General features: G+C 34.9%; 2 protein-coding genes and 1 non-coding gene across 10 annotated transcripts; 2 read left to right on the plus strand and 1 right to left on the minus strand.

Moving 5' to 3' along the window:
• Window positions 1–2,867: 2,867 nt before the first annotated feature.
• Window positions 2,868–7,790, plus strand: AIL6 (AINTEGUMENTA-like 6; the record flags this gene model as incomplete). Of its 7 annotated transcripts, none has more annotated exons than NM_001343116.1 (9): window positions 2,868–3,205; window positions 3,375–3,599; window positions 4,058–4,736; window positions 4,906–4,988; window positions 6,280–6,288; window positions 6,371–6,459; window positions 6,542–6,615; window positions 6,712–6,839; window positions 6,925–7,790. In NM_001343116.1, the coding sequence occupies 8 exons, from the start codon at window positions 3,458–3,460 to the stop codon at window positions 7,473–7,475; spliced, it is 1,755 nt and encodes a 584-aa protein (NP_001331270.1). The 7 variants fall into 7 exon arrangements, with proteins under 7 accessions (NP_001331270.1, NP_001331269.1, NP_001190279.1 ...); NM_001343117.1 differs by having other exon boundaries at window positions 2,967–3,205; window positions 3,375–3,957; window positions 6,925–7,788; NM_001203350.1 differs by lacking the exon at window positions 6,280–6,288 and adding an exon at window positions 6,210–6,278 and having other exon boundaries at window positions 2,996–3,599; window positions 6,925–7,669.
• Window positions 7,337–10,402, minus strand: RBK1 (ROP binding protein kinases 1). 2 transcript variants are annotated; one of them, NM_121090.4, is made up of 8 exons: window positions 10,104–10,377; window positions 9,501–9,953; window positions 9,165–9,422; window positions 8,921–9,075; window positions 8,745–8,824; window positions 8,521–8,659; window positions 8,286–8,435; window positions 7,337–8,206 (listed from the first exon to the last, which is right to left on the minus strand). In NM_121090.4, exons 1-8 carry the CDS (start codon window positions 10,114–10,116, stop codon window positions 8,051–8,053), a joined length of 1,404 nt encoding a protein of 467 aa, NP_568231.1. In that variant the 5' UTR covers window positions 10,117–10,377; the 3' UTR covers window positions 7,337–8,050. The 2 variants fall into 2 exon arrangements, with proteins under 2 accessions (NP_568231.1, NP_001332648.1); NM_001343120.1 differs by having other exon boundaries at window positions 7,837–8,206; window positions 8,286–8,659; window positions 10,104–10,402.
• A 1,766-nt stretch (window positions 10,403–12,168) lies between these two features.
• On the plus strand, window positions 12,169–12,241 carry AT5G10525. Its single transcript has one exon. It is a non-coding gene; the product is annotated as a tRNA-Arg (tRNA).
• Window positions 12,242–12,268: the final 27 nt, after the last annotated feature.

Below are 12,268 nucleotides of genomic sequence, written 5' to 3' on the forward strand. Positions count from 1 at the left end.
GCTTCATCTAAACAAAATAATAATTTATTTGAATAATGTTTTGATTGTACTATAAAAATACGATGCTTGATTAGGTATCTTATAAAGTTTTGATTGTTTGATTGTGTTTGTACAGACGTTTTAGGAAAATTGGCTAAAAAAATAAGAATTAGAAAACGCGGTAAAATAACACTTCATCTACCTAAAGGACGGTAGATAATTTCTTTAGAAACCAAGGGACACTAGATAAATATCTTATTTGCCAAAGATACAAACTCCATATTAAAATTAAAAACATAAGGTTGAAGATATTGGAGGTTGAATAAAGTATAAGTATAGGATACGAAATGTTGTAGACATAAAATAATAGGACATGAAAGCCCTAATCACGTGCCTTAATTGCTGGGCCTTCCTTTATCCACCTTAAAATAATTACTTTTATTTGCTTCGTTATTTACAGAGGAAACCCGCCTCCTCATCTGGCGGGTTGTTCCCCACAAGCCTTTTTCTTTTTGTTTCTCGAACTCTCAACTTCTTCACAAGCCTTAATATTTTAACTACTTTTAATTAAAGTTTTCGATTTGATCTTTTAGTTTAGCTACGTTTAATCGGAAAACAATTATATACAGTATGCCAAAAAATGTTATTTAACCGCGGCTCAATATTTATTTTACCAGGGACTTGACCATTTTCTTTGACCCAAAAGGTGTAGCTAGTGTTGTTCTCTTTTAGTTCTCACTTTGCATATGTATCCTACTCTATTACCCACCATCCTTTTAAACCTAATTTTGTAAGCACCTATTACATAAATTTTAAGGAGCGAAGCTATATTTACTTCTCTTATGATTTTTTAAATAGTGGTAAATAAGAAAGTTTACAATGCAACTATTTTTTTTGTTAATATCAAAGTAGAAAATCCGATCCACACTAGTTTTCTTTTGTTAAATTCTATCTATCACGATTAAACTATTAACATAAAGAATAATATGGATTGTCATGTATTTTTTTTTTTATAGAAATTGGAGTGAAATTGAATCGAGTAGTGATACTACTCGTTTACTAAATTTAGTAATAAGCTGTTAAAAATAACTGATGGATCATGCAAGACTTTGTAAATTCCACCCTCCGATGAAAAAGTTGTTGAATGTAAAAATGTATTTCACTTTGATAGTTTGATCGTGACAAATTCAGAATAAAGCAGAAACAAGAGAGCTAAAAATGTGAAATATTTAGTTAAAGAGGGGTGAAACTGTAAATAAAAAACGTAGCCGAGTAAAAAAAGCAAAGAAAACCCGACCCGGAAGAGCAATGCATGTACGACAAGTGGAGAGCGTGGAAACAACTAGTGGTTTGGTTTGGAGTTTAGGGGTATTTTAGTCAATTTCATCGCCTCCCAGATCTTTTGCGACCTTGTTCTAGACAAAATTTCTCCTCCGCAGTCCTATTAAAATAGTCACCTCCACAACTAAACAATTGTTGTTTTTTCCCTTTATCACTAAATCATATTAGCATAGAATCACTAAATAATATAGCATAGAATCATATAATATTTCAAATCTTATTCAAAATGATAGTTAGGTCGTAACAAATCCATCTATCTCTATTCTTTAGCTTTTTCATTTTTTGAATCCATAAACAAACATCATTTTACGGTAATAATCATACAGACGATTATACGGTAAAGATCATATACACACACAATCATATACACAAAAACATCATTTTACGGTAATATTAGAACGTAATACTCGTTTTGGTGGCCTTCACGCCATAGACGTTTGGTAATTAATTATTACTGTTTTCAAGTAAACATGATTACATAGAACATTCTCACATATATCTAGTACTCAATAACTCGTAAAACTCTCAAATATCTAGTATTCAGTTGTGACATATGGCAAGAAAATTAATCGTTAAGGTATTCCAGAGTGAAAGATTGATAGCTTGATACATGTTTTATGAATCCTACTTGAACGATTATAACAGAATCCCAAACTACCATGGTCTTCTTTGCCGTTTCATGTGAAAAAGTTTTCTTTGGAACTTTCTTATATGAATCAGTTCATTTTTTTTCTCATTGCACAGGTCATCGTGATAGTCACCGTTACTCGTAAAGAATGCTCACTGAAGTCTCCGCAATTGAGATGATGTGATGTTTGTCGAATATGTGAGAATATAAAAGCATAAGATAAGCAAAGTATTCTTAAATGAATAGTTTCCCTTTCCCACAATCATTTGTACGCACGTACTATAAATCTTTGATATCTTGAATTTGAGATATCTGTATCCTCCTATCCTTTATTTTCAACAAACGGTAACAATGTTAGGAATTTCGATATGGTTTTTATCAAATTCATTTCAACTCTGAATAATAAAAAATAACATCACATGATTGGAGGAAAATAAATATTAAATATTTGAAGATAAAAGTTTTCCCCCAAACACTAAAAAAGTAACAAGAAGAAAATTAATATGTCTAACAACAATATACCAAATTCAAACCAAATTAGTTATTTTAAATTTGGTATTTGTATTCAAACCAAATTAGTAATTTTAAGTAATACAAATTTGGAGTTTAGAAATTATACTGAAGTGACATTCTTCTTTTTCCCAGAAATTTAAGTCACAATTGTACAAAATAGTTTTTGAAAACTTAAGTGATAGTCAAAGGTCATGTGTCGGACAAATTGTGTAACTGGTTATTACATTACAAAATGAATTAAGTAAGATACGTCTCATAACAAAGACAAAAAGTTAAAGCTAAGTAAAAATGTACATCGCTCTCTAAAATCCCCTCCGGTATTACGCCGGACGACACAGAAGAAACCGCTTCTACTTTTTTTTTTTTAACTCTCTCTCTCTACTCTACATGCACATTCTCTCTCTCTCTCTACTGCAACTTTTGTATCTTTTTATAGTTTAAACAAATAAAATAAACGATTTAATTTTCTTTATAAATATACGTCTGAGACGTTCCTTAAAGAGCTTCTCTGCTTCAGCTTCTTTTTAGCCTTCATTCAAATCTCAGACACACCAGTGTGTATACATGCATTTGCTCTCTTGATCTCCTTGAAACTTTTGTTTTATTCCAAAACACATGCAAAGTAGATAAAGAGATCTTCTTCTTCTGATAATAACCTCGTGATTATCGTTTTCTCAAGTCTTCTTCTTCTTCTTCGTTACCACACAAATGCAGAAGTACTAATATAGTGTAACGCTTAATCAGGTTTGTATTTATACAAAGTAAAAAAAAAGAAAGAAAAAAAAGACAAACCTTTATTTCTGGGTTTCTTCTTAAATCTTCTTTGTCCTTTTCTGCACATTAGAACTTTGTAGGCGTTCCCATTCTCTTTTTTTCCTCTCCTAATAATTTTTACTTTAAAATATAATCTCAGGCTCAGCAAAGGGTTTACCAAAGAAGAAGAACAAACAACAAACAAGAGAGAGAAAAAGTAAAATTGTTTTTATAAGAAAGTTTATGATGGCTCCGATGACGAACTGGTTAACGTTTTCTCTGTCACCAATGGAGATGTTGAGGTCATCTGATCAGTCTCAGTTTGTCTCCTATGACGCTTCTTCCGCCGCTTCCTCCTCTCCTTATCTCCTCGATAATTTCTATGGTACCCTTTTCTTTCTTCTTCTCTCTCCAACCAAATTTTCTCTTCTTTTTTTCTTTGTACGACACATACGAATGATTGTGGTCTCAACAGTACATGCTCGTGTAACTAAAGCCTCTCTGATTGAGTACTAACCGACTTCGTAGCTTATCCTCTATAACCGAGTTATGCTTAACTCAGCCTCCCTCGTGTTTTCTCTCTGACTTTGTCTCTTTCCCAAGAGAGGCAAACCCAAAAAAAAAAACAAAATCTAATTTTTATATCTTCTCGTGATCTCTCTTCTTTGATTTTTCGATATTTTCGTTGTTGTTAATCTTCTGGGTATCTAAATCCATGTACTTTCTCCGTCATGAAACTCAAAGTATTAATCTTTTTCTCGTTTTCCTTCATTTTCCCGGAAAATAACTTGTTCTTGGTGATGAAGAACTAATGATGATGTTTTTTGTTTTTGTTTTTCAAAGGTTGGTCAAACCAAAAACCTCAGGAGTTTTTCAAAGAAGAAGCTCAGTTAGCAGCAGCAGCTTCAATGGCGGATTCAACAATCTTAACAACATTCGTAGACCCACAATCTCATCATTCTCAGAATCACATCCCAAAGCTCGAAGATTTTCTCGGTGACTCTTCTTCTATCGTTCGTTACTCCGACAACAGTCAAACCGACACACAAGACTCTTCCCTCACTCAAATCTACGATCCACGTCACCACCATAACCAAACCGGCTTTTACTCCGATCACCACGATTTCAAAACCATGGCCGGTTTTCAATCCGCTTTCTCTACTAACTCCGGTTCAGAGGTCGATGACTCTGCTTCTATCGGAAGGACTCATCTTGCTGGAGACTATTTGGGACACGTGGTTGAATCTTCTGGTCCGGAGCTAGGGTTTCACGGTGGATCTACCGGAGCTTTGTCACTTGGTGTTAACGTCAATAACAATACTAATCACCGGAATGATAATGATAATCATTACCGAGGCAATAACAATGGTGAGAGAATCAACAACAACAACAACAATGACAACGAGAAGACAGATTCTGAGAAGGAGAAGGCTGTTGTGGCTGTGGAAACATCAGATTGTTCTAATAAGAAGATTGCTGATACGTTTGGTCAAAGGACTTCGATTTACAGAGGTGTTACTCGGTAAGTATATAATTAAGAATCCAATAAGTTGTGATTAGGAATTAATTAAGTACTGTTTTGTGATTTGCCATTGACTAAAGGTCAAAGACTTCAATACTATTACTATTGAAGTTTTGGTTTTTGTTTTGTTCTAAGTGTAAGTATTAATGTAAATATTTGATTGATGTAGACATAGATGGACGGGAAGATATGAAGCACATCTATGGGATAATAGCTGTAGGAGAGAAGGTCAGGCCAGGAAGGGACGTCAAGGTATATATTTTCCATTCAGTTTTCGAATTTCTTATATGTATTTGATGATTCACTATTACTTTGTTTTTTGTTGTTTAGGCTTAATGTTTTTCTTGTGAATTATATGAGGTTTTGTGGTTAGAAGAAGCTTGGGTTTTTCATGTCTCTTCTTATTATTAAGTGGGGTTTAGAAGTAAGTAGAGTGAAGTATAGGACAAAGGATTTGTCAAAGGAAAATTGAATGCAAGATTCAAAAGAAGCTTTACCTTTTTCTTTATTCTATTGATCTGTCTATATCTTTATATGATGATTGATAGAACTTTGGGTGATTTTTTGCATTTGTGAAGGGGGAGCCAAAGTTTTTTTTAACTTGACAATACTTTTGAGTCAGGATTATGGAAAAAATGGAAAAGACATAAATAAAATATTAGTTGTTGTTGTTTGTTGTTGATTTTTCATATATTTAGCAGAAGGGTGCCGCCATTTTGTTCCTTTGTCTTTATTACATTTTTCTTTTCCTTTCATTTCACACTCTTACACATACTAAAGCCTAAAGGTACATTAGATGGGGTCCCATGGCATTGCCTATATGATGTAATCTCTGTTTCTTTGATTGACATGTTTTTGGACCCACTTTGACCCTCTAATCCTACATTTCTCTTCACCTATATATCTCTGTAAGTGTTAGCATATATATATGATTTGACGTTATGCAGGCATGTGATGTGAGACCATTGGACTGTTTTCTTCAGTTTTAGCTTATAGGGGGTAGTAGAGAGTACTTAGGTTGATTAGAGATTGATTTTGAATACAAAATATAGTGTGTATAGATGAGGAATTTGAAATTAATAATGTAAGTTTTCAGAGATGGGTGGTAGTGTTTCTTCTGTGTCCATAAGGTGTCAGAATGATTTATGTGTAGTGTTCACATCAACAAAGCAAAGTCTGAATATTCTCAGTGGCTTTTGCTTTAATTTTATATATTTTTTGCTTTAGGCTACCAGTACCACCACAACACAAGAGTGGGGATCTAGGCTTTGACCACATCCAACCTCTTTTCGTGTTTTATTTTGTTGTTTTGTTTCAAATTCTATCACTTTTGCTTTCTGATTACTAGACTGCTATCAATATTCAAAAACATTCTTAGAACTTAATATAATGGATGATAACTAATCTGCCTTAAACATGCTCTGCATTATTTCTTGCATAACATAATTGTTTCTAATCATCGCTTTGGCTAAGTCTTCTACTCTTTTTTTGGCATGTGCTACTTGATATGGGGATGCATTTTGGCTCTGCTTAAAATCAACAGTATACTTGGGTAAGAACAAATATCTTAATCAGTCAGCATGTGAATAATGTTGAATATGTATCTGTGGTGTCTAACTTTGTTAATGATTCAGGTGGATATGACAAAGAAGATAAGGCAGCTCGAGCTTACGATTTAGCAGCTCTGAAATACTGGAATGCTACTGCTACCACCAATTTCCCTGTAAGTACCTTCTTTCTCTGTATCCATTAGTAGTTTATATAACTTGTTCAATCTTTTCCTAATCCGTTCTAATGATATTTAGATTACGAATTACTCGAAAGAAGTGGAGGAAATGAAGCACATGACCAAGCAAGAGTTCATTGCCTCCCTCAGGAGGTAAGTCCAAAAGCAAAAACTCTTTAAAATCTTATCAATGGTTTTATATTATGTTTCTTTGATGGTAACCAGAGTTTAAAAACTGATATAACACAGGAAGAGTAGCGGTTTCTCTAGAGGAGCTTCGATATACCGAGGTGTTACAAGGCATCATCAACAAGGACGTTGGCAAGCAAGGATTGGCCGAGTTGCTGGGAACAAAGATCTTTACCTTGGAACCTTTGGTATGTAAAATCTTCAAACTTGGTCTAGCTAATTTAACAATCATTGTCTGTGGTTAATTAGTTAGTCCTGGTGTTGTTGTTGTAGCAACGGAAGAGGAAGCAGCTGAAGCGTATGACATAGCAGCAATCAAATTCAGAGGAATAAACGCTGTAACTAACTTTGAGATGAACCGTTACGACGTTGAAGCCATCATGAAGAGTGCACTTCCCATCGGTGGTGCAGCTAAACGTCTTAAGCTCTCTTTGGAAGCTGCTGCTTCATCAGAGCAGAAACCAATCCTCGGTCATCATCAACTTCACCATTTCCAGCAACAACAACAACAACAACAGCTTCAGCTTCAGTCATCTCCTAATCACAGTAGCATTAACTTCGCTCTCTGTCCTAATTCAGCAGTTCAGTCTCAACAGATCATTCCTTGTGGAATCCCTTTTGAAGCAGCTGCTCTTTACCACCACCACCAACAACAACAGCAACACCAACAGCAGCAGCAGCAACAGAACTTCTTCCAGCATTTTCCGGCGAATGCAGCTTCTGACTCGACCGGGTCTAACAACAACTCCAACGTTCAGGGAACAATGGGACTTATGGCACCAAATCCGGCTGAGTTCTTCCTCTGGCCTAATCAGTCTTACTAAAACCAATCATATAAGTTGATTGAGTCAAGTTTTTATCGTTATAAGAGACACAACTTCTTGATTCTGGCTAACACATAAGCTGACTAGAAGAATCTTAAAAATCTCACTTTTGTTTTTGATTAACTGTTGTTGTTTAGGCAGGAGTAGTTGGGGGTTGGAAATGTGGAAGAATGTATTAAACCTAAACTCGGTGGAGAAAAATGGTAGTTTTTGGGAATTAGGGGGGATGGTTTCTTTTGTATCTTGTATGTATAAGGCTATCAGCTTATCCGCAGTGTACTCTGTTTCCATTTATGAAAAAATTATCTTCAGAAAGTTCTGTGTTGCTATTTGTTTGATATCTATCTACTTGTGAGCTCATTGGTAACAAATTGACAACTCTACCGAGAGGTTGAGACTAACAAAGTTCAGTAGAAGCAACAGAGAGACACAAGTTGAAGATATTCACAGTTTGGTTGGACAAGAAAAAAAAGCAACCAATGGAGAATAACAAGCAAAACTCAAGTCAAGAAAATAAAAATCTAAAAAGAAAGAGGTTGATAAACAGTTCTTTAAGTTGATGTTATTGCTTCTACTCACTCCATTAAGAGTTGCCTATGGCGGCGGAGTTCGTTGAGGTATGAGGAAGAGGTGTGATCTTGTAGATCACAAGCGTTCACGCTCATTGTTCTTTCACCTGCCTTCTGCTGTAGCTCAGCTGGTCCGTCTTCTCCACGTAACAGCTGCACCAACTGCACAAAGAATTCACATCAAAACCGATACCAAAGATCTGTTTTGGCTCTATGAACATGGGAAGAATAGGTACTATACCCGAGTCATGTCAGGTCGCATTGCGGCAATATGATGTACACACATTGAAGCTGTTAGCATCACTCGTTGCATCTCTGTTGGATTAAACATATTTCCTAGCCGAGGATCCACAATGTCCTCCATGCTATTTTTCTCAAGAAAAGGTTTTGCCTGTATAACCAAATCAATAAGGTAAACAAAAGATCTCAAGCTGAACTTTTGATGAGTCTCAATAAAGAGTCACTGATGCATTTACCCATGCAACAATGCTCTGCCTGCTTGCTGTATCAACAGCTCGGCGACTGGTTATGATCTCTAGAAGCAATACTCCAAAGGCAAACACATCAATCTTCTCATCAACAATGCCGTGCATGAAATACTCTGGAGCTAGATATCTAAAGGGAGAAAAAACCCAATGAAACCTATAGTTTTGATCAGCAAAGCTGTTCATGGATAGTTACAAAGCTTTCTCTCTTTTACCCGAATGTTCCTTCAATGGGGAATACAACATGGTGAGGCCAGTTCTCTGGGAGCCATTTTGCAAGTCCGAAATCTGAAATCTGAATTGAGAAAATGTACAATATGTAAATGGTTCTCAAACCAACCAAATACCAAGAAAATGTTTAGAGATGTTGTCATTTGTCAAGATCATTTACCTGAGCTTCGTAATCGTGGTTGAGCAATATGTTAGAAGCTTTGATGTCACGGTGAATGATCCTTCTTGGACAAGCATTATGAAGATAACTCAGACCATCAGCTATACCTAGAGCCACTTTATACCTTATCTTCCACTCTAGACATTCCTCTGATCCTACAAAGATCAAAGAGACAATATCACAACATTGTAGAAAAAAGTACTAGACACAAGATTTTCAGTAAGAAGGAGACTTTTAAGTATACCAAAAAGCATAGAAGCGAGGCTGCCATAGGGAGCGTACTCAAGAACAAAATGCAAACCGCGATCACTGCTGAAACCGCGAAGCCTAGCTGCGTTTGGGTGGTTTACATGTGCGATTATACCGAGCTCTGAAAGGAAATCGCTCACTCTTTCTTCTTCTTCCTTGGCGTGACTCATCAGCTTCTTAATCGCCACCGTCTCACCATTAATCAAAACCCCTTTGTATACCTCCGCATGTCCTCCCTTACCAATCATGTTCTCTAACAAAAAAACAAAACCAAAACTCAAATTTCTCAATCCAAAATCTATTGAAGAAGGGTTTGCGTTTTTGTGTATACCAGGATTGAAATAATCGGTGGCTACAGCGAGCTCTTCGTAAGTGAAGTTTCTCCAAGAGGGTTTAGCCATAAAGAAGGCTTCACAGGTGAAAGCACTCTCAGAGGGAGTTAGCTTAGGTTGCTTACGACGCAAGTTTTTACGGGTGAGTTCGTAACTTGCAAGAAGAGGAATGACAGAGAATCGTCTCATGGACTTCTTCTTGATAGATTCAATCATTTTGTTCCATTGAAGACCATGGTGAGAAGACGAAACGGTTTTAGTAGTATTTGAAAATGGTGACGATGTTGATGATGATTTATCATCAGAGGAACAAGAGCTGCAACTACTGCTGCTGTTGTCGGAATCTGAAACCATTCCGAGAACACCTCTTGGCGATGATGAATCTTCGAGGCCTAAGTCGTTCCTATGAAGCTCTACCTCTTGATGATTTTTGCTTTCACTGTTCTTGTTATCTGTTAATGTTACAAGGAATACAAAAAGTCAGTTCTATAACATGTCTGCGTAAATTTTCATAAACCCAGAAAATAAATTTGCATCAATGATTTTATTTTTTTCCCCCACTTTCTTAACAAAAAGCAAACAAATTTTATGTTTAGGTTTACCTTCAACAGCCATAGCTCCAGTGGGTTTTTTTTTCTTTTTCTTTCTTTCTTCCTCTAATAAGCCTTTGAATTAAATTTCCATAAAAAAACAGATTCACAGAAAATAAGAAAGGATACAAAACAGAGAGAATTATCGAAAATACAGAGCAGAAGAGAAACAAGAAAACAGAGGTTTAATGAGAAGTTTTGTAGAATTCTTGTTTTGTTTCTTATGAGAAAAAAGTTTGTTATTCTTGGAAGAAATAGAAAGTTAGAAGAAGAGTCAGCTTTTGCTGAGTGGAGATGGATTGGAATCTCTGCTATATTTATACAACTCCACCGTAGCAATTCAACTTTTGTTTTTATTTTTTACTTTCAACTGCAAGTCAAGTCAAGTTTTGTTTTTCTTGTTTTGTTTTTTGTAATTTCTTGTTTCTAAATTAGTAGTCCTATGATTTTAATAATTTTGAGGAAGATGAAAGGATTAGAGATTGTTGCCGTAACTAACGCATTTACGATGTAAAGAACTCAAACGGTTGATATATCTGGCTGGTTTGTGGGCATTTTCGTCATATAAAATAAGACATCACCTTTGCTTGTAATGAATTGAGAGTTAATATTAAAGGGATTTTGTTATGATTATATTTCACTCAAATTCTATTCTCCGCAAAATAGCTAATTCGTGATTCGTGATTAAAAAAGAAAATTAAATAGCGCATGTGATATTAAATAGCTCTTCTAATTTAGCAAACCTTGTTATTTTTTTCTTACATTTTTGAGCTTTTTGTTTACATGTAGAATGAGATTGAAAGTGTCGGAACATTAGGTTTTAGTTAATTTTGGATGACATTTTTTGCTAGTATGATTTAAAATTATTAAAACAACGAAAATTAGTAAAAGTTAAATAAAATTCTATAACCAAGGAATAAAAAATATGGATTTGCACTTATAGAAGTTGACAAAATCATTAGTTAAAAATTCGACAAATTGTGAGTGTGCTGTCTGTTTCTTCTTCTTTATATTTTCAATTTTTTCGTGGCGGCATAAAGAGAGGAAACATATGGCAGACAAATTTGACTACAAAATTAAGCCATCGTATCATTGATATGATTTTTTAATATTCAACTATTACTAGAATATTTGTATTCACAAATACTATCACTTTCGAGCCATAATACTAATACAAAAAAACAAGTTTCTACTACATAATCCCTGTTATTTGAAAGTTAATAACAAGAGCTATCCATTCGTAATGATGGCTACAATTGTTTTGGTTTACGAATAAACTATACTACTATTTTAGTAGTTTTCTTTCTCAACGTAACCATTGTCAATTTTTCATGCGTGACAATTTGGACCCACCTCAAACTTGCACCAATGGCCATATGGGATGCCATAATAAACACAAATCTTACTTTATAATATGAGGCGTGGATAGATCCTTAATTTTCGAGGATTAAAATGACTTTATGAGTTTACCATCACCTAAGGCGTGGAGAAAAAAAAAAGAGTTATCACCCGAAGGCATTAAAATCAACCACCTTTCCGTGAGACAAACCCAAGTGAAATGTTTAGTACTTGTCTATCTCAAAACGCCAAAGTCCAAACTCAATTCATTACATTGAAACTCCATTAGTAACAGTTAGGTTTTGTTTCTCAGACGTATATAGTCCATACGCAAAAGAAAATTCTTATATATACTACTTATAGTTTTCATGGTAACATCATTAAGTAAATTACAAATATAATAATCTACAATGACTCGGTTTTCTACTTATAAAGTTTGTTGTCTGAAGTAAACTAGTTCTAGTAATTTAGAACTAGATAAAAACAAACGATCGCAGTGTAAGTAGGGAAGATTAATTGTGTTAGTTGGTGAACTAAACCCGTTAATATATACTACCACAACCATTAATTTCTATCTTAATTTTCTAAAAAATAATATACGCCCAAAAATTAAATCGCCACCAAACTCACCAATGTGAATTTTCAGTTAGAGAAGTCAGTTCAACCGATTTTCTCAATGGCTCAATGCTATTGACATTTATTCTTCATTATTAATATTATGATTCTAACTCCCAAAGAAGCGTCTGTAGCTCAGTGGATAGAGCGTCTGTTTCCTAAGCAGAAGGTCGTAGGTTCGACCCCTACCTGACGCGTTTATTTTGTATCCTTTTATCAAAAAA

Source organism: Arabidopsis thaliana, chromosome 5, assembly GCF_000001735.4.
Source record: "Arabidopsis thaliana chromosome 5, partial sequence".
In the NCBI taxonomy this organism is placed as follows: domain Eukaryota; kingdom Viridiplantae; phylum Streptophyta; class Magnoliopsida; order Brassicales; family Brassicaceae; genus Arabidopsis; species Arabidopsis thaliana.